Source organism: Vanellus vanellus (genome assembly GCF_965231255.1).
Source record: "Vanellus vanellus genome assembly, chromosome: 3".
Classification (NCBI taxonomy): Eukaryota; Metazoa; Chordata; class Aves; order Charadriiformes; family Charadriidae; genus Vanellus; species Vanellus vanellus.
The window spans coordinates 36,486,423-36,510,759 of NC_138907.1; the positions used below are offsets into that span (position 1 = coordinate 36,486,423).

At 52.8% G+C, this 24,337-nt stretch overlaps 1 protein-coding gene across 6 annotated transcripts; it reads right to left on the reverse strand.

The window, feature by feature from the left end:
• VEGFA (vascular endothelial growth factor A) lies at positions 1 to 23,925 on the reverse strand. Of its 6 annotated transcripts, XM_082480871.1 has the most exons (9): positions 22,859 to 22,986; positions 16,747 to 16,798; positions 11,308 to 11,504; positions 9,462 to 9,538; positions 9,006 to 9,038; positions 8,696 to 8,842; positions 6,194 to 6,265; positions 4,905 to 5,036; positions 1 to 2,635 (listed from the first exon to the last, which is right to left on the reverse strand). In XM_082480871.1, exons 1-9 carry the CDS (start codon positions 22,922 to 22,924, stop codon positions 2,614 to 2,616), a joined length of 798 nt encoding a protein of 265 aa, XP_082336997.1. In that variant the 5' UTR covers positions 22,925 to 22,986; the 3' UTR covers positions 1 to 2,613. The 6 variants fall into 6 exon arrangements, with proteins under 6 accessions (XP_082336997.1, XP_082336994.1, XP_082336995.1 ...); XM_082480868.1 differs by lacking the exon at positions 8,696 to 8,842; XM_082480869.1 differs by lacking the exons at positions 4,905 to 5,036; positions 8,696 to 8,842.
• Between the last annotated feature and the right edge of the window lie 412 nt (positions 23,926 to 24,337).

Sequence of the window (24,337 nt, forward strand, 5' to 3'; positions counted from 1 at the left end):
TCAAGGTCAGAATTAAATTCTTTAATACAAAAAAAAAGTTTGTTTCTCCTCCTCGTCGTCGTTTTTTTAAGATATATCTGTAATTTCTTTGTTTAAAAATAAATATGTACTAAGGAATATCTTGAAAAAATTCACTAGACACAATATGTAGTGTTAATATCTTTTTTCCCCGCAATTATTACAGATAAACAGTAGCACCAATAAATAAAATGATAACAAATATTAAAATTAAAAAGGAGAGAGATTCAAGATGTAGAATTTTCTATTTTTCCTGTTTCTTCTTTTTACATATATAAAAAAATCGTAGCGTCTATTTAATCCGAATCACACATATACATAAACATATATATATATATACAAACACATAGCCAAATATATATATAGTATGTAGATGTATATCTAACCCTTGTCTCAATAGGAATGTGTAGGGGTAGGTGTTAGAGAAATTAATTAAATAACTGCCCATAACATGCTACTGACTCTGCCAACAATTGGGGAGAGATGGGACGGGACAACAGGAAGGTTAAATTTATACACAACCAGTACAAATAAAAAAAAAAAAAAAAAAAAAAGGAGGTACGGCTTATAAATAGTTGAAATTAAATATTAACAAAGAATACTGAAAAATCCCTACTCTTTAATTAAATTATCTGTTTAATTTCTAATTTAAAAAGGGATATTAAATAAGTATATAAAACACTTTCTCTTCCCTCCCCCCCCATCGGAAGCCTCTGTCTTGCGCACGATGCAGCATGAGTATTATACATTGCAGATGCAAGCACCCACCCGTGTGTTTTTTCTCCTTCTGAAAGCCATCAGTCGGATGGGGAGTTCCTAGTGGTTAGTAGTCGCTTGTTGTGAGTCTGTTTTTAGACTGTCTTGTCTTTTTGGAAGCTTTCCGTGTTGTACATTATCAGGCGTTGAAAATTCAATTGCAGATGATGTTTGGCAGCATTCTGACACAGACCGAGTACCTTTTTGATTATTATTATTATTATTAATAATTTTAATCACAGAACTAGATTATATATATCCACATAGATGTACAAACACGCTTTCAGGGGGGTGTGTGTGTGCGCGCGTGTGTAAGGTGGGTTTCACATACACCACAGCGTATATTGCAGATACACACATAGCCAAGATTCTCAAAACACGGCTTAGGGATGCTGGCTGCCTTCACATTTGACTCCCCAGCCCAAGACGTGGAAAAGGGGCCTGATATTTACAGTACGTCATTAAAAAAAAATCTTGACATTCTTAAGGGTCATTCACACTGGGCATGCAAACTGAAGGCAGCAAAAGTTGCTTTCTTTTTCCCCCCTTCAATCTTGGCATACAATATATATTATTTTTTTATATATATATATGTATAAAAATAAATATATATATATAAAAAAGAGAGAAAAACACAAACATACATACACACAGACACAAATGCACACACTCACATACACACACACCCCCCCCTATTGTGTATATACTTTTGATTAATATCCCTTTCCAGAAATGTTCCGTAAGCATCTTGGATGCTCTTGAGTGGCAGCTCTGTGCATGAAGAAAGCAGACAGTGCTGAACAACTGTGTGGCTATGCACCGGTCCCCATTCTTGCTTCAGCACACTGTAGGCCTTGTGTCCTTTTGCAGCCACCAAGGGCGGGAAATCTAGACTCCTGTGATACTTCCTTGAACAGAAAGTTAGTGCGCATCAGCTGCCCACCATCCTTAAGAGAAGCCAGCATGTCTCTCTGGCAAAGTTTCTATAGCGAATAAAGTCAACGCAAAATGTACACTGACATCCCATGTCCCAGCAAGGCAGGCAGGTTATGAGCCGAGTAAGGGCGAAGGTTGGGGGAAGAGAGGGGAGGAGGAATCCTTGATCACGCAGATGGCCATTTCCTTGGCCTTTGACCCATCGCACCCTAGGATGCCGCTCTTTGGAACTCCCTGCCCATCCTCTCCATCACCTCTACTCCCTGTCCCAGGCAAGGAGAAGGCGGTTTGTGGTACAGCACACTCTACAGAGAAACAGCGGAGGCCGCACAAGTCAGTTAGAGTTAAGAAGTTTACACCCAGCGCTTCTACTCAAGTCCAGTCTTAGCTTGTTTCTTATGCCCCAAGCAGCCCGCTTGTGTCCACAGCAGTCGAGTATTATCCAGTGAAGACACCAATAACATTAGCAATGTTAAAAAAAATAATCAGTATATATATATAATATATATATGTGTGTGTGTGGTTAAGATATACATATATGTATATATAGATGTGGTTAAAATATATATACATATATATATATGTATATGCATGTATACACACATATATATGTATGCATGAGAAAACCCATCCAATACACCCCTATAGTCTTCCTGGCTCTGTTATTTAGCAGCATGAAAAGAAAAATAAAATAAAACAGTTCAAAACCCAAAGGTGAATTCTGTGCGGCGGGTGCCTTGGGGAATGTTCCTTCCGGAGTCCATCGTCCGTACTGAAAGTGCTGTGCTCTACCGATCCTTCATTTTTAGGGTTCATTTGGATTAGTGTTTTGTTTTGTTTTTTTCTGTCCAGGCGAGAAATCAGGCTCCAGAAACAGGGCTGTTCCCCCTTCTTTTCCGCTGCTCACCGTCTCGGTTTTTCACATCTGTCAGAGAGGAGAGGGAAGGAAAAAAAGAGAGGGGTTAATGTTTGTGATGGGGGTGCAAGCAGGACAGGGAAGGGAAGGAAGGGAGGTGGCGAATGTGTTTAAGAGCACATGGTGTTAAGACATGGCATGACGTCACTGGTGGGGTGAAGTGCTGTGCAGGTGGGGCAAAACAGCTGAGAACCTCGACCCGTGAATGGGTCGATGAATACTATTCCCCCAGGCTCACCTAGACAGGGCAGGGGGGAAAAACTGGTACAGGGGTAAATTTAGGAGCAGAATCAGAGGCTTCCTCACAGATGAGCCGAGTGTCTTGTTTGCACCCTCTCACACCATGCGCGCACAGATACACACAAACAGACAGAAAAACAAGGCTAAGCAATGCATGCAGAAAGACACGCTCCCTCAGCTCTCCATCTAGCCCGTTGTTTGGGTTGGAAGCAGTGCAGGCTAAAAGGCCTCATGCAGGCAAGAAGGTGGAAAGAAAGTGCCTCTCGTTCCACTAGCTGCTGTGAGCAGGGGTTAGCACCAGAGAACAGCCGCAGCAGCCGGAAGAAGCAGCAGGAGAAATGAGAATTTACCCTCCCCTGTAGGGCCCAATTCTAATTCTACAAGAAAGAGCATGAGGAACTTCAACTTAACTGGCTTTTCATCTGGAAACAGACAAGCTACCCACTCCTATGACTCCTTCCTATCTTTCTGGCCAACACACAGCTCTGGAAATCTCCCTTAGTGCCAATTATCCCACCACGCAGAGGGACTAGCAAGAGAAACTAGTGAACCCCTTCTGCCGTCATGACTTCTTTAGGGTATTGTTTGTCTTTAATTTGTATTTGTGACTATTTCTTACCCTTCAAACTCTGTAGGGTGATTTCCAGTTACTCTGGGATTTGGGAGCAGAGGGCAAAGGTCAAAGTTAGGTCTGGTCTCACACTCCAGGGGTTATGCTCGCTGGGAGAAGTGTAACTCCAGAAGCTGCTGTATTCTGGCTCCTCCATCAATTACTTTCCCACTGAAATTACGGCCCCCCAGAAAATTCCTCTGTATACAGAGCAGTTTCCACCACACTGGCAGTGCCAACACCTCTCTGGTTTGGGCACAACGCATTTTCACACCTAAAGGAAGCGCTTGCTACTTGTAGCAGCCTTAGTCCCCTAGCCAATTCCAGGCAGGCAAATGGATGTCTCCTCTTTCAGGATGCAGCCACAGAGGACCCTGATCTCTCCCATCCAGTCACTTCCACTGCAATACTCTCTTGACAGGTGGAACCTCCTACATCTCTGTGAAAAGGGCCTAAGTTCAGAGTCACAATCAAGGGCTCCTTAGCAACCCCATTTCTATGTCTCTCTGGACAGGCAGGATGGATCCCACACCACAGATGCACACGCAGCTGGTGCAAGTCAAGAGACCCCACTGAGTTTACCAAAGCGCTCAGGTGAGAACCAGGAATCATTTTCTGCCCATCTATGCCACAGATGGTGCGTGACAGAGAGCACTCAGATGATACATGAACAGCATGGATCTCTGAACAAACACTAACCACAGAGTGTCTTTGCGCCTCCCACCTCACACCTGAAATACAGACCTCTGCCTGCCTTCACCTAAAGACATACTTAATTCTGCTGTATCCCATGTCAAAGCCCTGAGTGCAGCCCCTCAAACCACAGCTCTGGCTAAAACATGGACAGGAAACTGTGAACACACTGCAAGAGGACAGCGTGCTTTCCCTGGCTTTTAAGAACAAAGAGGCAAAGGAGAATGAGGGGACAGCCTTGAGGGAGGCTCCCGGCCTGGCTTTCCTCACTCTGCACACAGCAGAGTGTCCACAAGCCGCATAAAAAGGGCTTGGAAGACAGGGGTGGTCAAATCCTAGTCAGCTAAGGATTTGTCTTTGTCCAACAGTATGCTGAGAGTTGCATATAGATAATGTACAGAGGGTTACAGACCCTCTCCCTGGCTACCTCAGCAACATGGAACTCCATTATCTTGTTTTACGGGAAAGGATAGCATAGATACAAATGCCCTGTCTCTGGGAGCCGTGCCCGTCCAAGTCCTGACAGCACATCTGAAACGCACAGCCGCCCTTTGACACAGGGAAACTCTGTCCTCCTCTCAGTTAGCCCCTCTGCCCTCTGGCCCACATAGGACAGAGACAAGAAGTAACCATATAGCACTGGTGCCAGAAGTCAGCAGGAAGCAAGCTCCCCCCTCTTTCTCTTTCTCTCTCTTTCTCTTTGTGTGTTTCTCTTTCATCCTTCAGGACACAAACCTGCAAGTGCGCTCGTTTAACTCAAGCTGCCTCGACTTGCAACGTGAGTCTGTGAATTTGCAGGAACATTTACAGGTCTGGGGATCTTGTACAAACAAGTGCTTTCTCCTCTCTGAGCAAGGCTCACAGTGACTGCAAAAAGGCAAAAGGAAAGATGTCTAAGCTACAGCGCTTCAGCAGAAAGAAAATACACATGCAACACCCTAAACATCAAAGCAATCCCCTTGCCCCCTCCCGCAGCCCCCATGCTGCCCATTGGAGCGTCGTGGGCTGATGGATTTTCCAGCAGCACCCCGGCAGCCCCAGAACAGCACCCCCTTGCATTAGCGTAAAGAGAAAGAAAACAGGCTCTCTGCAGAGTATTCACGAATGCTGCATTGGATCCATCGGCACAGGCCAGAGGGAGGAAGAAGGGGAAAGCAAGGATGGGAAGGTGAGAGGTCCCAACCAGCTATTGACATATCAATGAAAGGAGTTCTCTGAAGTGGGCTATTTGAGTAGAAAGAGGCCAGCGGCTAAACGAGTTAAATACACAGGGTCTCACCTCCCCTGGAAAACAGCTGGGCTCCAGCATCATGCTTACCCCTGCAGCCAGCACTGCCCTCCTTTCTGTAAGCCCCATCCCAACCTTGCCACCTAGGAGCATCCTATGGAGGGGCCATGAATTTACAATGCAGAATTCTGTGAACCACCGTGAGAGAGGCAGAGCGAAAGAGACAGAGAGAGAGACAGGAAGAGAGAAGCCACCAAATCCAGTAGAGAAAGAGAGGAAAAAAGAGAGAGCACCCCCCTCCCCGGCCCAGTTCCCCAGCCCCCCCAGTCTCCGGCTTCCCACCGTCCCACCTCTCCTCTCCGCCTGTGACTCCACCAGACACGCACGCACACGCGCGCACGCACGCGCACACACACACATGCACGGCAGATGCCAGCCTGCCTGTCGCCAGTCGTCATAGCAGTGAGGGCACAAGACGAGTAGGGGAAAGCAGATGACAGAGTTGCAACCAGAAGGCGTGGTGGAAAAGAGGTGCAGGGCACTCACCCACCCACCCGCACCCTTATGCCTTTGGAAAATGGCCACCACTGATGATTAGAGAGCCAAGCAAGCTAAAGCCACCTTCCCTGAGATACCCTTAGTGCCAGAGCAGTGCCACCACCAGTGCTGCCCTTGCAGGATCTGCAGCCCACCAGTGACTGGGAGGGGAGGGTGAGATTTGAGTGAGCAGCAAGCAGGCGGATTGATTTGGGGAGAGGGAGGGAAGAGAGTCTACAAGCAGAGGACACAAACGTACAAGCTGGGTGGTTTGTACCGGCCTTTCTTGCGCTTTCTCTTTTGACCCTTCCCCTTTCCTCGCTTTGATTTTCTGGAAGAAAAACAAAAAAAAAACAGAGAGAGAGAGAGAGAGAGAGAGAAGGAAAGAAAGGGAGAGATAGAGAGAAAACGGAAGAAAACGCAAGGAAGAAGAGAAAAAAAATACAGCCATGTGCCTTGCTGGGAGGGGGGAAGCACATGAGGCAGGACTGGAGGGCAAGTCCCAGGGCCGAAGCACAGATCTCCACCTCGCACACACATCCTCCGGCCCTCCTGCGCTTCTGCCAGCACTGCAACCAGCCTGCCCACAGCCAAGCCAACGCCAGGGGATTCGGCAGAGACCACCTCCAGCAGGGCTGCTGCCAGCAGAGGCAGATCTGCTGGAGCCTCAGAGGGGCAGTGGGAAAGGGACAGGGGGTGAGGGGGAAGGAACAGAAAGCTTCGTGAAAGCATCACACAACTGCAGTGAGTGCAGACAACCGTTCCAGGCGACAAGCGCAGGCGCACGCTGACTGACAAGAGGCAACCTGAGCGGAGGGGCTCTCCCCAGGGAAAAGGAAACCACTGTGACCTGAAGCACTGCCCGGCACCGGGCCTAGGAGGGGGCAGCTGAGCTCCAAGAGCTCTGCTGCAGGGCCCGTGATAATCCTGCCTTGGGATGGGAGCAAAGGGGGCCTGGCCTCAGCACCCCATGGACAAGGGGAGAGACCTGGTCTACACAGCAGTGCTGTGTGGGAGAGAGCTATCTCGCCCAAAGGCTCTGCTCACCCAACCCACCTCCTGCCTGTGGTTCGTAGGAGACCTCAATGGATGTCTGCTAACACTCCCTCTGGCAGCCTCCTTCCTGAGTACCGAAGGGGAAAGAGGGAGGCCTGACCTAGTTATGACACTCAGGAGATAACCAGCAAACAGCTTTCGGATCTTCCCTCCTTTCCCTCCCTCCCCTCGCCTTCCACACGGATCTGCCAGATAGACGAGTGGACGGAGCCGAGGTGCTGACTCTTTTCTGAGAAGTTCACCAGTTGCTCCTGACTCTTGGGCAGGAGCTGGGACAGGCAGGGGGCTAGGATGTGCAGACCTGGACACTATCTGTGGATCCTTAACAGGCCAGTGAGAGCACAGGGAGGGAGGGAGGCTGGAGCCTGCACTGCTCCTTGAGCCACGTTAGCACAGGACCAAGGGAGATACATGCAAGCAGAAGCCCCTAGGCAAAGCACCAGGGCTTGTCAGGCAAGTGAGCCCCAGCACTGAGGCAGTTCAGCAAAGGCTCCCTCCTTCCCTGGTGCAGCCCACCTCAGGAGGGAGCTGTCGAGGGGACATGGGGGGACAGAAGGGAAAGCACCATAGGTGTTTCTTAGGCCCTGTTCAAGTCGTCTCACTGGAACTAGTGTCAGAGCATCAGCTCGCTCCCAGCCTCTGCCCTACATGTCAGGAGTCACAGGGAGGCGGTGAGGGGAGGAAAATCGACCTGAAGGGAGGAGAGGGGCACCAATATAACAGGACTTTCAATCCAGCACAAATCAAAGCACACCAATCTCTCCCATCCCTTCCCTTCCTTCCCCGGGGAGTGCAGAACCAGCAAAGAGCAGGCAAGGTGCTGTTAGAAGAGAAAAGGGAATGCAACACAGTCCGGGCTGGCTGCTTCACCCACACCCCATCCTCACCAGAGTTCACACAGACCCAACTCTCGCACGCCTTCAAACCACAGAGCCACGCAGACCAACCATCCCCGACACAGCCCTGCACAGAGAGGAGTGTTGGCTGCACGCAGCCCGATGCAGCCAGGAGATTTCCAGGGGAAGGAGGAGAGGCTGGAAGGCAGCTAGAAATATACAACCACCAGGAGATAGGTGAAAGAAGTTCTCTCACTCTCCCGCTTGCTCTCTCTCTCTCTCTCTGTTTCAGCCTCATCTCCCAATATTCACCCCCTTCCTCTCCAACTCCGCACCTCTAAATGGCAGAGTCGCTATCCCAGCCATGCGCAGTCCAGCTGACCCTCTCGCCCAGAGAGGTCACTCTTTTTTTTCGATGTTGTTCCACGTTTTGTGATCGTCCCTGCAACTACCGCAGGACGACAGCTTATTTCTCTACTTTCCACAACCTTTTAACTTTGGGGAGGAAGGAAAGGGAAGGTTGTGCCTTAACCTTCTTCAGGTCACCAGAACAAATCCATCAAATTGAAAAAACCTCTCATGAAAGCCTCCACCAAGACCCGGGTAGGACATCCACCTCCCTTTACACCCTCCCAGGCCCCCACCCAACCAAAACCAGCATCACATCCTGCATGGCATCAGTCCTGCCTCCACCAGGCCCCTATTGCCACCTCTCCCTGTAGCCAGCAGAGTTCCTACCCAGGCTGTTGTGAAAGAAGCCAGCAAGTACTCACTCAAGCAGCAAGAAAAAAATTAATAATAAAGAAAGGCAGCAATTTGCAGTAACCAGAAACACCCCAGGAAGAGGGAAGGGAGAATGGGGGCTGCACCTTGAATCCATTCTGGTAGGACACACACGACGGGACTTCCCTGACTCGGGATAAAGCATTAGGAATGACTGCCATGGCCGTGGGTCATGCAAGCTCCAGGTCTGGGGTATGAAGGAAGGACCATCAGATCTGGGTTTCTGTGCCCACCTGGAACGGATTCAGAGTGTCGCCCCATGCACTATCATATGCCATTTCCAAAAACACCTTCTCAAAGTGAGTATCTCCAACCAAAGAAAAGGGCAAGGGGCAGTGGGGAGAGGAAACACCAACCAACCACCAAAAGAGAAAGGAGGAAAGGCTTGTCACTTACTTTTCTTGTTTGTTTTTGACATCTTTCTTTGGTCTGTGGGGGAAGAGAGAACAAAGGCCTCATTAGAAAGAAGCTTACCACATACGCTTCCAGTATTATCCCCAGTTCCCACCAAGTTTGGGGAAGGACCTGTACAGCTGGCATTGCAGGATGCCCATGGCATAGGTTAAGTGGTCCTTCTCAAAGTATTTGCTCTCCTGTTGCATATCTTGCTGGCAGACAGCACCAAAACCCAAAAGACCCCAGGTTGCAGGCTAGCATTGTCCACCTGTGATACCTAGAGATGGAGGAGCCTCGCCAGCACAGGACTTCTTTTCCCAGGCTCAGCCATCCCACTGCAAACCAACTGAGGAGACTACAGAAGCCTCTGGACAACAGTCCCAACCCAACGGCAGAAAAAAGGAAAGGCTCAGAATAAGTTTATTGCATGAGGAACCAATGCTGCTCCATTCTCACCTGCAGTCACATTTACTGTGCTGTAAGAAGCTCATGTGCGCTATGTGCTGACTCTGATGGGGTTTAATTCTCATGATCTGGAATGAAAGAAACAGAGAGGGTCACTGCCCATTCACTATTTATACTCACAGCTCCAAACCAGCCCGCTGCGTGGCAAAGCATTTACACCCCAGGTGCTCCTGGGAAGAGCATGGCAGAGTTTGAGCTGGCTTTGAGGCCCCATTCTCCCAGTCAGGGAAGGCCTTTGATCACAAGCAAGTGGCAACACCAGGCTCGTGCCAAAGCTCTGTTTGCTCATGCATGCAAGGTGCCAGCACTGGGGGACTGCCTTGGAGACAGGCATGGGAGAAGGCATAACATAGCAAGGTTCTCACTGAGCCGTCCTTGGTCAATGCTAGAGAGACAGTAACGGAGCATCCAGCCTGCTCTCACATAGAAGCACGCTTCTGTCTAGGGCAAAGGCCCAAAGCAAAATTCCATATCCGAGTCCTTTTTCCTAAGCCACCATTCCTTCCCAGCTGACATCTCACTTTCTCAGTGACTCGACACACAAAGTAAACCTGGTGATCTGTGCTTAAAACAGTGCTGCAGAGCCAGACATTGCCCATGCCCCAAACCCAGGTTCCTCCAGGAAAGTTATATTAGAAGCTATGCACGTATTGTCACAGTCTCAACCCAGAACGTGGCTGGACCACTAGCTCTAGCATTTGCACCAGAGATCTGCAGAAGTACCTCTGACCCTTTACAGGCACGTGGGCATACCAGCCAAAAACTGTAATTCAGCAAGGAATGGTAGGAAGGAAACCATCCGTAGCTACACCATGTTAGCATGCTCTGGCCCAGGCTGGAGCCTGCAAGTGGAAAAGCAGTATGGGGAACCATGGAAGGGCAAAGACAGTTTCTCTGCCAGAGTTCAAACACAGCTCAAATGACAAGTAAAAAGAGCTTGCTGGTTAATCACTTAGTCCTGCATGTCTCTCATCCACATCAAAAAATGATGGCAATATTTACAGTGGCCATTCAAGAGTCCGAGGGACAAAAGCAGGTGAGGGAGCTATGGGTTAAGGGTAATGGGCACCAGCACCATTGTGGACACAAGCTGGGATCCATGCTGGCAGACAAGTGCAGTGACAAAGCTATCTAAAGCAGAGTTTGCATCTTCCCCATGTGCCCAGCCTTTGCTATCACAGCCATCTCTGTCTCTTCCAAGGAATGAATTCAGCAGCCTCCAAACAAAGAAGGAGGATGCCCAAAGGCAGAAAGGCTTTTTCACTTGACACTGAAGCAGTGTGTTTCTTAGAGACCCTTTCCACCCCTGCTGTGCCAATGTAGCTAATGACCCAAATCCCCTGCTCTGTTGGTAAAGGCTGACCTCACGTGCCCTCCAGGAGGGACTATCGACAGGCTTTCCCCTTTTGCACTACTCAGCTGCTTTCACAGCAACAGCTGTGTGGACCAAATGCAGAGTTAAGGTGCAGCAAGGGCCCAAGGAGAATCTCCTTTGGGGCCTCAGAGATAAAGGCATCAGAAATGCTCCTTTGCATTCTCTAAGCATCAAGTGCACCTTTGCAGAAATGCTCCTAGCTACTGTATTCGTGCACTAGTGAGGTCAGAGCCAAAAAATGGATTCTCCTCTTAGCCTTGAATAGAAATGGTCAACTCATCTTTTAACCCTGCACGGCACAAGGGTCAGGAGAGGTGTGAGCCCTCCTGATACGACAATCTCCAGTTCCCTGGGGTAGGCTGCCCTTCCTCTGAATTAGCTGGGAGCTGGGACTTGCGGTGACTGTGATGGCTGACTTGCTTCCTCCACTCAAGCGTGCCAGCTTGCATGCTGGGCCCTCACCTCCATCGTGACGTTGTACACATCCACAGGGACACATTCTAGGCCCTCATCGCCGCAGCAACCCGCACATCTCATCAGAGGCACACAGGATGGCTTGAATATGTACTCCACCTCATCAGGGTACTCCTGGAAAATGTCCACCAGGGTCTCAATTGTCCTGCAGAAGCTGCGCTCGTAGACTTCCAGGAATTTGATAACTAAAAGGAGGAATGGAGGGAATAAGTTAATGCAAACTTAGCTCAAGAACATCTAGTGCTTCACCCCTTAAAACGAGACAGACAGTTGCAACACATCTACCCTATGCTCCTCACTAACAGTCTTGCAAACCTAAATCCTTTGTCTCTGTCCTACACACACACACGCAAAATCAAGTGGACAAGAGAAAGAAACAATCTCTTCCTACCACTGCTTCAGGCAGAGGGAAGATAGACAAGAGAGCCTCAGTATTTGCCTCCCTGGCACCATGATGTGTGCGTCCTCCCCAAACAGGTGCATCCTTCCCAAACTCCTTCCCCGTTAGCCCCCGTACTCTTGGATATGCTGCCACTAAGCATATTAGCTCAGCCAAAAAGCACCTGAGGCTGCTGCAGATGATCTGTGCTCTGGATTAAGGCCCTTCACCAGTTTGTCTCATACCCCCTTTCAAAACAGCCTGTGCATGCCCCAGTGGGCTTTAGAAGGCAAGGGGATAAGCCAGAAGCATCCTTTTTACAGACCTCAGCACAGAGACACTTCTGAGAACAAGCAGAGGGTTCTGAACCACATGTCCATGTATCTTCACTCTTCCCGTCAGCTACCTCTTTTGCCCATGCAGAACATCCACCTCAACAGGCCACCTCAGAACCACGACAGCACCTGCTATAACTCACAGCCTCCATGTCTCCACACCAACCACCTTCCCAGCCCAAGGAATCAAGACACCAACTGAAAGATTAAAAGCAAGCCCACAGCACCCCAGGATTAACTAGACCATTTACTTGGCTACTGAACCACAATGAGGCAGTGTGGGAGGGGGAACAGGGTGGATCTGCCATTATCCCCTGCCTTCCCTCCGAATGGAGCAAACACTAACTGCTTGCGATCTGCACTGATTTCACAAGCGTTTCTCAATGTTTCCCAGTCTCTTGCCAAAGCTTCATTTTGCTGCTTGGTCAAGGGTTGGAGAGATTTAAAGAGATGAGAGATAGGATAGATAAGTACACACGCACAAAACCCAGCTGCTAGTACAGTTCTGCAAACACTGAGTACCTGGAGCCCTCCAGGCCTCCTAGCTCTACCAGCACGCAGGCAAAGGAGGATGCCTCAAATAGAGCAGAGGATAAGAGTACGCACAAAGAGATAGTACCTGCCCCATGCTGTTATGCACTATAATGATCCACCTTTACCGTATGCAGAGTCCTACAGCACCAAGGTTGATAACTCTGAGTGATAAGCGCAAACTGCTTGCATCATGGAAAAAATGGTCTCCAGTAAGCGTTTCCAAAGTGCCCTGAACTTGTGACAAACTGGCATAAAGGTTACTTTGCCACAAAAATGCAAAAGCTGCAGGGCTTGGAGCTCACAGCCCGCAGTTAATTGTTGAAAGTTAATTCTAGGTCATGCAGAGCTGACAGTGCCACAGTGCTGAGAGCGGATACAAGAGGGGAGGAGCTTCCATCCAGGGAGTTTGAAGTGTCAGAGAGCGTGAGCAGCTATTAAAAGAGAAAGTGGCTTGTGAAAGGGAAATGTAGCCTGGCAGGCATGGACTCCTTGTTGGGATTCCTCGTCTAGAAGACAGCATGTTTCTGTTCCTTGTCCCTTCCCTTCCTCTTCCCTCCTCCCCTAACTGCAGTATGCCTCCTGTCTGTTCTCCTGTCTTGTCTGTTGCTACCTCCTTCTTCCCGTTCCCCTTCGGAGTGACCTTAGTCACCGCCTATGTTCCAACAAGTTGGACAATTTAATATGTGGGAAATTCTGCAGGCACAATAATGACAGGCACTGAACTGCACTGTTGATTATTCACGCTGTGCCAGCAGAAAGGACCTCGGAACTCTGGCAGTAAAAGCACTGTTCTGGATAAAAATGCTTACAGACCTATGTTGATGGGAGGAAGGGAGGGAGGGAAGAAAAGAGGGAGGGAAGAAAAGAGGGAGGGAAGAAAAGAGGGAGGGAAGAAAAGAGGGAGGGAAAGTGGCAGTTACCTGTGCAGATCAAATGCTGCTCACCGCAGTAGTTTGGGGCATAAAGAGGCAGAAACCAAAACAGAGTAGAAAATTGAAGTGAAACTGATTCACATGTGCCACGCTTTCTAAATGTTTGCACTGCGCAAGCAGCTTGATTACACCAGAGAATCTGGACTACAGACTGGCTACAGAACAGCACATTCAACTTCTTTTGCATAGTCTTTATGTTCACGGTTGCACCCTGATACCATACTTGAGATCTGGGAGATCTGACAGGACCAAATCCTTCCCATAAAGAATTCGGGAGTTTTTGCCTTTACTTTAACATATCATGATTTTCCAAAGTCTGAATCAGCCTCCGAAAAGGAAATGGGGAATCTTTCTCCAGCTGCCAGTCAGAACATCCTGCCATCAAAAGCTCATTGCCTTGATTTTGCTGGACAGAGAGCATTCACACAGAGACTGTGCAGCACTCCATAGTTCACTTGCACAGTTAGCACCCAAACCACAGCGCATGACTGAGGTAGTCATCCTCACAGCAAAGCCCTGCCCCTGCTACCATACCTACACTTACTCCTATGTACCGGGAGTCATATTCCACACTTTGCTGGGCTGATTCAGTCTGTGCTTCTTTTCCATTGGTTGTGTCGGGGACGGAAGAAGATCTGTCTCTCATGGGGAAACATAGGAAGGTCACTGAAGGACTAACACCACTCAGCCTGCTCCCTTCCTGCAATTTGGGCTTCAGCCCACGTTAAAAGTTAATCCTGCATTTAACCCACACCCCTACCCTGCAAAACACCTCCAGATTTGAGTCAGAGGTTCTTCGTTGTGAATGGAGGGGGAAGTAAGGTTAAAACCCAGTCAGAGCCCACATTAACTCTTCAGGGCAGACATAGCCACAGCAGTCAGGATTAAGTCCAAATTTGGAGCAGTCAAGTGGGAACACGCTAGACTAGAAAAGGAGCAAGTCTATGATCATTTTGCCTCCCTCCCCGTCAATGGCTTAGTAGCAATACAGACACACTGTTCTTTTAAAAATAAAAGTGCAGCCACAAGTGCTGGTGGTTTCCTTTATTTATACCAGAAAATCTTTTCTCGTGGAACAAACAAAGAGTGTTTGTCTGACTCCCCTACAACTTCCCGTGCCACAAAACATGTGGAAGGCTCTCTTGAGCACAAAAGGGTAGGGGCTGAAGCTAAAATTACAGTCTCCAACCAGAGTAAGTCCATCCCAAATAAAAACCTGTCACAGCTCGACATCTCAGAGCAAGCACAAAATGGCCAGAGACACAAAATCACTTTTTACCCCAACCCCAAAGCCCCCAAGAGCTTCAGTGGAAGGAACTACAGGGCTGTCCTTGCGGAACAGAGGCACATCATCATCTCCTCTTCACAGAGGAGAAACTGAGGCACTGAGAGAGGACCTCCAAGGTCATAGGGTAGGACAGAAGTAGAGCCAAGAAGGTAATGCCAAGAGTCCTGATTTCTAGCTCACAGATATATCTGCACTGCAGAACCAGAAATAGCACCAAGGCAATAGCACTGAAGTCTCACTGCTCGCACTGCCAGACCAACTTCTCCCGCGATCCCATCAGCCTTCTTGTGACAGGGAATTAGTTCTGTTCAACTCTTCCTTTCCCTAGGAAGGTACTTGGCAACAACAAATGGCAGAGATGAGGACACTACCTCTTCTCTACCAATAGCAGAGAACTGGTTACCAAAATAAGCCTCACAGCGGGCTCCATCTTGATCCCTCTGGAATCACTGAACCTTCTTCTGTTGACTGCAGCAGGAGCAAGGGTCAAGCGCAACAGGCGGCAGCCCGTCAGAAAATCAGAAATTTTGTCCATGCAAAATGGACACATATCCCAAACACAGACAGCCACCAACCTCTGGCAACACACATGCAGCCTGTCACACCAATAAAGTTACAGAAATTGATATGGAGTGAGACACAAAAAAAAAAAAAAAAAGCCAATCTAGGCCCACACTGCTAGAGCCCTCTGCTGACCTCCAACTGGAATAACGCTGGAGGTCACAACCCGTGGGGACCCTGCAAGAACTTAGCCAGACCCTGCCATGCAGCAAGTGGTCTGCTCTGCTATGAAGGTATGGGGAAAACACAGTCAGGATGGTCTTATAGCAGCTGATGATCACCGCAGCTGGAAGGCTCTAAAGTCCACAGCCCTTTCACCCCACTTCTGAACTGAGGACTGCAGACAGAAAGCCAACCTCCTGCAACACACAGGGCTCCACCAGACAGGGCACTTGCACAGGAGGTGTCTCTGACTAACCTGGGGGCTGACTGCTCTTCTGGTCTACATTTGCTTGCACAAACCAACGAGGCAGAAGACGTTGCCACAGCCTGGCCTTTGGTCAGCTGGAGCAACAGAAAATCGCAACGGCTGCTGAGGCACCACCTCATTTCCTCACCAGGCAATGGTCTCACCCGTACTGGACCACCAGCAACAAATTAAGTAGAACCTATCAGATCACACTGCTGTCTCCTGAATCTGCTAAGCCCGCTAGCTCAAACTGGAACAAAACTTGGCTCTGCACACTGCTTAACAGCGACCTGACTGGGGATGGGGGGGGCAGGGGAGGGGTATCCGGGACTGACAGGAGGCACAACTCCATAAAATCATCCTGGGCTGCCCCTTTTTTCCCTTCTCTGCCCCCAGAGACCTGCCACTGGGCCATCCGGGGAGAGCCGGGGCTCTGCTTCGGCCTTTGTTCGGGGATCAGCCCTGGTCACCCAGCCGGGCACCACCAGCGCCGCCGGGGAAGAGGCAGGCGGCAAAGATGACAAATCCCTTCCTACGGCACTGTGGCGAATCCCCAGCGCAACTGCTCACCGCTACTCAGCTCTTTGTGTGTGTGTGCGCGCGCGTGTGCATTTATATATATACAAAAAAATATATATATAAATGAGGGTGTGTATGTGCACGAGCGCACGCACACAGTTTTCCTCAGAGCGGTGGGAAACCAGAGGCGGGCTGGGCCGGCCCTGCTGCCCGCCCCGGCCCCGCGGTCCCGCAGCCGCCCCGGCCCCACGGCCGCCCCGGGCCCGCAGGGGGAGCGCGGGGGGCACAGCCACTGCCGCCGCCGCGAAGGGGTTAATGGTGGCGGCGCCTCCCGCCGGCAGCCCCCCGCTCCCGCCGCCGCCGCTCCCCGGGAGGTGGCGGTGTTGGCCGCCGGCGGCTCCCGGGGCTCGGGCCTCCTTCCCCCGAGCCCCCGGCCGCCCCCACCCGCCGGGAAGCCGCCCAGCGCTTACCTTCATTGGGTTTCCGCTCCCCATCCCCCAGGGCAGGAGCAGCCTTCGACAACTGCAAAGATAACAGAAAATCAGTCACAACGCGGGAGCCGTTACGCCGTCCTGGGGCGCGGGAGGGTTGCCGGGCCCCGCCGGGCAGGAGGCGGAGGGAGGCCCCGGCGGGAGGGGGCGCCCCCCGAGGCGGAGCCGTTCCCCCCCAGGCGGCCCGGCGGGCACAGTGGGGCCTTTTGTTCCCCCCCTCCCCGTCCCCATGTCCCCCCCCGGGGAGGCGAGAGGGACGCGGCGGCGCGGCGCGGGCGGGACGGCCCCGGGCGGAGGGAAGGGGCAGGCGGGAGGGAGGCGGCCGGGCCTCCAGCGCGGCGGGCCCGGGAGGGAGAGAGGCCCCAAAGGGAGAAACGCGCATCCCTCGAGAGGCGCTTTCAGCGGCTGCGGTCAAAAACCAGAGAGCAAACCTGGGCCTGGGGGAGAAAAATAACAGGGGTGACCTTGTGCCGCTGACAGGAGCGGCGGGGCTGGGTGCCTCCGTTTCCCCCAAAAAGGTGAATTCGGCCCGGTAGGGGAGCGGGGAGGGCAAAGGAGGGAGAAGGGCGGCGGCGCGAAAGGGCATCGCTCCCCTCTCAATGTCACAGATGTCTGTCATGGAGTGGTTGGTGGCCACCGAGGTGTCGGTATCTGGCTGGGCGTCAGGGCGATTAACTGTGACAGCACTGCTTTGCCGATGAACGCCGCCAAACCCCCCCGGGTTTCCCTCCTCTCCTCTGGCAGGGAGGGCACCACGGGCCTGGTCCCCAGCCCCTGCATGGCTCGGTGGCAGTGCAGCTCCCGTCCCCGTGCTCCCCGTGGCTTCCCCGGGACAAAACCCCAAAAGGGGGTATTCACTCTGTATTCACTCCGGCTGTCCCACTGAGACCAGGGGCATTTCCACACCACTGACACAGGCAGGGGTGGCGACAGGTAACCGACCCCCAGACTGGGATGGAGCGGTGTTACACCGCTTTACTAAGGAAGTCTTTTTAATTCCAGGTGAAACAAAAACTCCACTCTTCCTGCTCTGCGTGAGGGTTTTAGCTCTGACGTAACTTTCCAGCCAAGTCAGGTTTCCCCCTGCTGTTCTGTTCTGAACCAAAACTGAAAAATGCCCAGCTTTCTTCACTTCTCCAAGGTATGTTGCCACCTGTGTGACGCCATCCGCCCCAGAACCTGCTGTCTTTCAGCAGAGGCCAAAAAGAAAGTGGCAACACACACAAAATACTGCTTTATCAGCAATACGCGGCATTTAGGCTTAGAAAAAGGCCCTCCGATCTCATAGCCAGAGACAGGACTGAATCGAGCAGGCAAAGTCCACCTCAAGCTCACAACGGGAATCTGCCACCTATGGTCTTCTAGGCAGCCGCATGCACAGGGCAGCACCACTGTTGGAGCAGCCCAAAATGTCAGCTTTTAAAAGGAGGGGAAGAGAGAGATGGCGAATACTGAAAATCCCCTCTCCCAGACGCTCCTTTGCTCCAGTGCACAGTTCCCTTTGTCTAAGGTCCCCCTGACCCAACTCCTTGCTTCTCATTTCAACCAAAGTCTTTCTGTACCTGGGCATAACTCACCAGCCCAGACCCGAGCCACCCTATGCGTGGATCTATTTCTTCTCAGGGGAGGAGAGGGCTGCGTGCCCAACGTCAGTGCTGTGACAACAGTTTAAAAACCAGGTTCCTAGAAACAGTTTCATTCCTGAAGTGTGAAGGTCACTGCAACAGCACAAACAAAATGGAGCCAGCGGAGGTTGCAGTGGCCTTCCAAAGCTACTCAGCGCCTGACAATCTATGGGTCAAAAGAAAACCTCATCAAGGGCAGAAAAAACCTCAGCCTGTGTCGTAGCACAGGAAGAGGATCACGAGCCAAGTCAGTTTATCCAAGTCACAATGCCCCCAAGACAGACGGATTTTTGGTTCACACACAGAATGACTGTGATGGACTGAGCAAAATTAGCTCAGAGACACCTTGAGGGTCATTCTACCCCTGCTCTATGTGAGGCTGTCCAGGCGTCTACCAAGCCCACCGCTTCCTCACATGTGAGCACACATGGTGCAGAGGTGATGGGAAGCCGAAGCAAGCCACGCACTTTCACTGCTCACTTGCACCTGCCCAGCACCTTGTCCTGCCCCTGATGTACTGGAGAAGGAACCAGAACACTCTCCCAGCACTCACCTAGACCTGGATTGTGATCCCACCCTGAGGACGGGAAACGAGATCGGTACGAAGCCTGCAAAGAGCTTCTGAGCGCTCCCAGGGGAGCGCTCAGCAGAAACCTGAAAGGTTTCCCAGAACTATCAGCAACACACTCTGTGCTCACTATTACCAAGAAACTTTCCTGCCCTTTCGGGCAGTGCCTTTCACCTGTGGCTAGTGCCCTCTAAGCCCTTCCACTAGAACAGCAGGCGAGGCGGGGGCTTGTGCCTCACTTCAAACCAGTCTGCTACATATCGGACAGGGCAATGGGAAACCAAAAGCGTTCCAAGGGACAAGCAGGCCCAGTGTGCCCTTCGGTGGGAGCCTGAAGGTCACGCTCTCCTCTGCTGGCTTTTGGCATTACCCAACAGCTCTGTAACACAATTTCCTTCCTATAGATTTTCAACATTTCACTGAGGTGTGGAAGCAACCCCTGGGCTCCAGAGTGGGATAAATGACCCCGGGAATGGGGCTGACCAAGGGGAAGCTCCTTTCTGTGCCCTTTGCAGGCCACAGCAAATGCACGTCCCACAGTGGAGTAAAATCCTCCCTAACAAATAAACCCACTTCACACCATCTGTGTGACTTTACCTTCCCTGTCCCCCTTCTCCCCCAGTCCCTGTCCACAGCAAGTTATTCTCTGAAGGGAGAGAAAAGGTTAATCAAGTAATTCCTCTCTAACCATCACCCCCCTCACCACCACCACCAGCACTCTTTCTCTCCCTTCCCCTCCCCCTAATCTGTGCAGCCTCATTAAAAGAGCTTTGTAACTGTTTAGGACTGGAACAAACAATCCATCCACTTTGAGAGGGACTCTGGGACAGGAGTTAAGGCACTTTTCGTCTTAGGCGCTAGAAATTCTTCTCAGCGGTTTCTACTTAAGGGGGGTGGGGGGTGGGGGGGTGGGGACCGGACTCACTGCACTCCTTCTCCATTGTACATGCAGACAGAGGTCAGTAATCCCGCAAGCTGCCAGCACAGCCAAGGCACCTCTGACACGAAGCAGGATGGACAGGAGAGCGGATTTGGGGTTGCTCAGGAATCAGCAAGCCCCTTTGAGATGTCAGCACGGGCTTCCCTCTCTCCTGCTCCCAAAGAAGCGCTCCTCCTCCCAGTCTGTCCTTGGAGCACGGGCCTGGAGCGGCTCTGGGGAAGGTGACCCACTGTGCCCCAGCTGCCTATGGGCTGGGGAAGCAGGTTCTGGTGGCTCCCCATCGTGGCCTGGCGCAGAGGCACACCAAAGGCAGGGAGCCTGGTGGGTGTGTGATCATTAGCAGTCTAGTCACAGGCTCGCTCTCCCTCCCTGATCGCTGCCTGTTCCCTATGGCAATACAGCTGGTGTATCCAGGTCCCTCCGCCGTTCAGGGCAGGAAGGGAAGAGTTCCCAGACCCTCACCAGGGGTGACCTGCCAGCAGGCTGCCGCCAAGACCCGCAGACAAAGGAAGATGGGGAACGACCGACCGTCCCCTGTTCTTTAGAAAAGGGGGGACTGGAAGGGGACAACACCACAACCTCTCTGACCCCGTGGGGCGTGAGGACTGTGCACCGCAGCTCAGCACAGGCAAACACCTGGGAGGGTGGCACTGCAAAACCACCTTTTCCTCCCTCTCCTGCATGGAAAGGCTATCGCCACCAGTGGAGGCAGACACCTGTGGCATCAGCACCACCCAGTCCTGACCGTGACACGATTTCCCACCGTCCCAGCCTTGCTGCAGGAGCGACCTAACAACTCCCTTGGTAAGGAGGCATCCCCCTGCCACCTTCACCAGAGGAGCACCGTGATTCCTGCATCCCTCCTCCTTTGCCTTCAGGAACACTGCCCGACACAAGCTGGACCCTGCTTTCCCAACTCAGCCTCTGCCAGGGCTTTTATTTAATGCTCTCCAACGCGCCTGGCTAGCTAGATAGGTTTTATTCAGCACGACAGCCAGATTAAGAGTACAGATAAATATTATCATCAAAGCACAAAACCCTTGTCCCAGCGTGAAGAGTCATGCCTTCTGCCATGCCCGGAGTCATCATCAAGCTGCCTACGTGAGATCTGCTGGTATTTCTAACGTTCCCATCACCGTGGTGCCCGGGTAATCAACGGACAAATAAGGACAGAACCGAAGGGCAGACCTCACCATCGATCTGCCTGAGCACTTATATGGCCCACATCACCCAGCTATCTGAACATCTCGCAATCTCTCACGTATCTATCCCTGCAACACTTCCCCCCAACCCCACCAACACCCCGTAATTCTTCCCTACTTTTTTTCCCCACCGTTATCCTCTTTCTTTTCTCATCAGCACCATCCTCCTGCCTAGGAGAAAAGGCAGCACAAGGCTTTTACGTGACTCCTGAGGACAGACAGACCTGGACTCTACCTGATCCGCTGCTTCCTCCTCTGGGGAAGAGGAAGGGGAGGGCAGAAGGAGCAAGGGGAGGGTTAAAGGGTATTATCACTAGACACCGATACAGAGTTGTCTAACCTATAGCCAGGCAACAGACGCTACCGTACTGAGTTTACTGAGAAGCTGGGAGGCAAAGAAACCCCCGTTTTAGGCGACGGTGGAAAAACTCTTGGAGAGCGGAAAGAATTGTCCCACGAGCCAAACCTGGCAGGCAGGCAGCACGGAGCTGCTCTATGCCACACTCAAGTGAGAGCTGCGCCTCGGTTCCCATCGAGCACAGCCTAATGTGCGGCTGTCACTGGAGAAAGTAGAGATATAACAGGCTAGAAACAAAGCGTGCAGTGCCTGCATGACTTCAGTTACAGCTGAAATGGCTCCTAATTGGGGAGTTACCTTCCAGCATCGCTGCTGAACAAACAATGTGAATAACATTAGTTTGCAAGCGACATTTATTTTCACGATTGCAGGAGATGATCCGGCCCACGTTCTCTCCAAGTGCCGAGGAGAAATGGCAGGAGAGAACTAACCTGCTATAGCCTTTAAAACGTAATCCATGCCTGCCTAGCGAACAGCCACTTTCACGTGGGCACTCTGTCTAAACCCCTTAATATCTCTTGGCAACACAGCCCTCTTGACTCTTTAGAAAACAGATTTATAGGACAGGTTTGCACAGAAAGCTGTCTTTTTCTTAAAAAAAAAAAAAAAGAAAGAAAGAAAAGGAGGAGGAGTTGGTTTCTTCGGGAATGACAATGAGGCAAAAGTAAAAGTGACTGAGGAGGAAGAGAAGAGAAAAATGCGCGGTTTTGTAATCTCAGTGCAGGAGATAGGTATTTTGGAAAAAAAAAAATCAATCTGGAAGAAATTCAGGATCCATTTTGTCCTCTTTGATCTCTATTTGTTTTTCCAGCGAGGTATTTTGAACTCCACTCGGCGGCACGAACCCGAGCTGGGACCCAAGGCAAATACCGCCGAAACACCCTTTTGCAATGTCAGGAGACCCGAGGACGGGAGGCGAGGCTGATGCAAGAAGCCAGAGCGCTGCCTCCCTTCCCTTCCCTTCCCCGCGCCGCGCAGCTCCCCGGGCCCGGCCACGGCCACGGCCCCGGCCCCGGCCCCGGCGGGACCCCACGGCCCCGCCGCCGCGGCAGCCCCCACGCCGGGGGCGTGCAATGCGCGCACACATGCGCGGGCACCCTGCACGGCGCAGCCGGGCTCCCCGGGGGCTCTGCGAAGCGCCGGGCAGCGCTTCTTCTTGACACCCCACCACCACCACCCCCCCCCGTCCCCGGGCTGCATCCTTACACGCACACACACACACGTGCCAGCAGCGCGGTGGCACCGCACCGAGCAGGTGGGAGGCAAGGGGGGGAGGGGGTACACGACGAGGGGGGGGGAAGGGGGGGGAAGCATTTTCCGCCGTCCGTGTCCCCCCCCACCCCCGTACGCGGGGCACAAAAGCCCCTGTCCCGCCGGCGCCCCGTCCCCGCCGCTTACCTCCGCGCTCTGTAGATAGAGCAGCGCCGCCAGCCCCCAGTGGATCCAAGTGAGCAGAAAGTTCATGGTTGCCGGCGCACGCCGCGGAGCGGGGCCCGCCGCGCTCCGCCTCGCCGCCGCCGCCGCCCCGCCGCCCCGCCGCGCTCTCGCCCGCGCCTCCTCCGTGCCCGCCGCCGCCGCCTCCTCCTCCTGGGATGCCGCCGGCCGGGCGCTGCGAGGGGCTCCGGGGGAAGGGGGGTTCCTCTTCGGGGTCTCCGGTTTCACCCCTCCATAAGCCCGGCTCTCCGCCGGCCCCCGCTGCTGCTTTCGGTGGGCGCTCCGCCGGGCCGAGCGCAGGCTCCGCGGCCGCCCCGCCGCCGCCGCCCGGCCCCTGCCGCCGGGCAGTCCGAGCTCCACAGCGGCGCCCGTCCGCGGCCGCTCTCCCCGCGCCGGGGCAGGCAAAGGCACCCGCGCCGCGCTCTCTCGGTTTCGCGCACTCACGCCAAAGTTTGCGCGGAAAGTTTCAATGCATCTCTTTTTCTGCGCCCCTTCTTCGCAGCGGGTGCCTCCGGTGGCTCCCCGGGGTGGGAGGGGGGGAAGGGGCTGATCCCGCCGCCGCCGCTCGGTCCGACCCCTCTCCGCAAGTCGGGGTGGTGGTGGCGGAGGGGACGAACAGAGCGCTTTCCTCCTGCCCTCTCTGCCTCTGTCTCTCTCTCCCTCTCTCTGTCCACCGCTTTAAAAAAAAAAATCAGAATAGTAATATATAAAAAAAAAAAATCCAAACTGGCTAGAGAGGGAGGGAACTGGGGCGGAGGGAGGCTCTGCAGGAAAGGGAGGAAAAAAAAAAATAAAAATCCCAGCGGATCAAAGTATAGGTGGGGAAAAAATAAATTAAACGAGAGGATAAAGCAAGGCGGCAAGCCAACAGCAGGTCCCGGTGCCCGGGGAGGGCTGCTCCCGCGGCGCGCTGTCCCCCGCCGGCGCGGCGTGCGCTCCTCGCCCCCGGCGCGGCGGCAGCCCCGCTCCGCGCACTCTCCGCGGCGGCTCCGCGCAGCGCCCGCTCCCCGCGCAGCGCCCGCCCCACTGCCCGCTCGCCGGCGCTCTGCAACTGCTCGGCGCGGCGGCGGGGAGAGAGGCTCCGGCGAAGTCCCACCCTCCCCGACGATTCCCCTCCCTCCTCCCCTCCCATCCCTTTCCGCGCTGGGCGAAAAGGCCACGGAGGTAAAGGGGTGCGCGCCCCCCTCCGCCGCCCTCCTCGCCTGCCCCACGCGGGATCGCAGCCCCCCCATCCACACCCCCCACACACACCTCTACACCCCGCGGCTCCCACGTTACACACCCAACCTCCCCGCCCTGCCTTCCCCCCCGGCCGCCCCACGGGCCGCGCTTCCTCCACCCGTTCTGCCCCGCCGATGGATACACGTTCAGGTCAAAATTCACCTTGCCCGTGGGAATTGCTCCAAAGTCCATCAGAGCCATTTGGGGGGAGGGGGACATCAG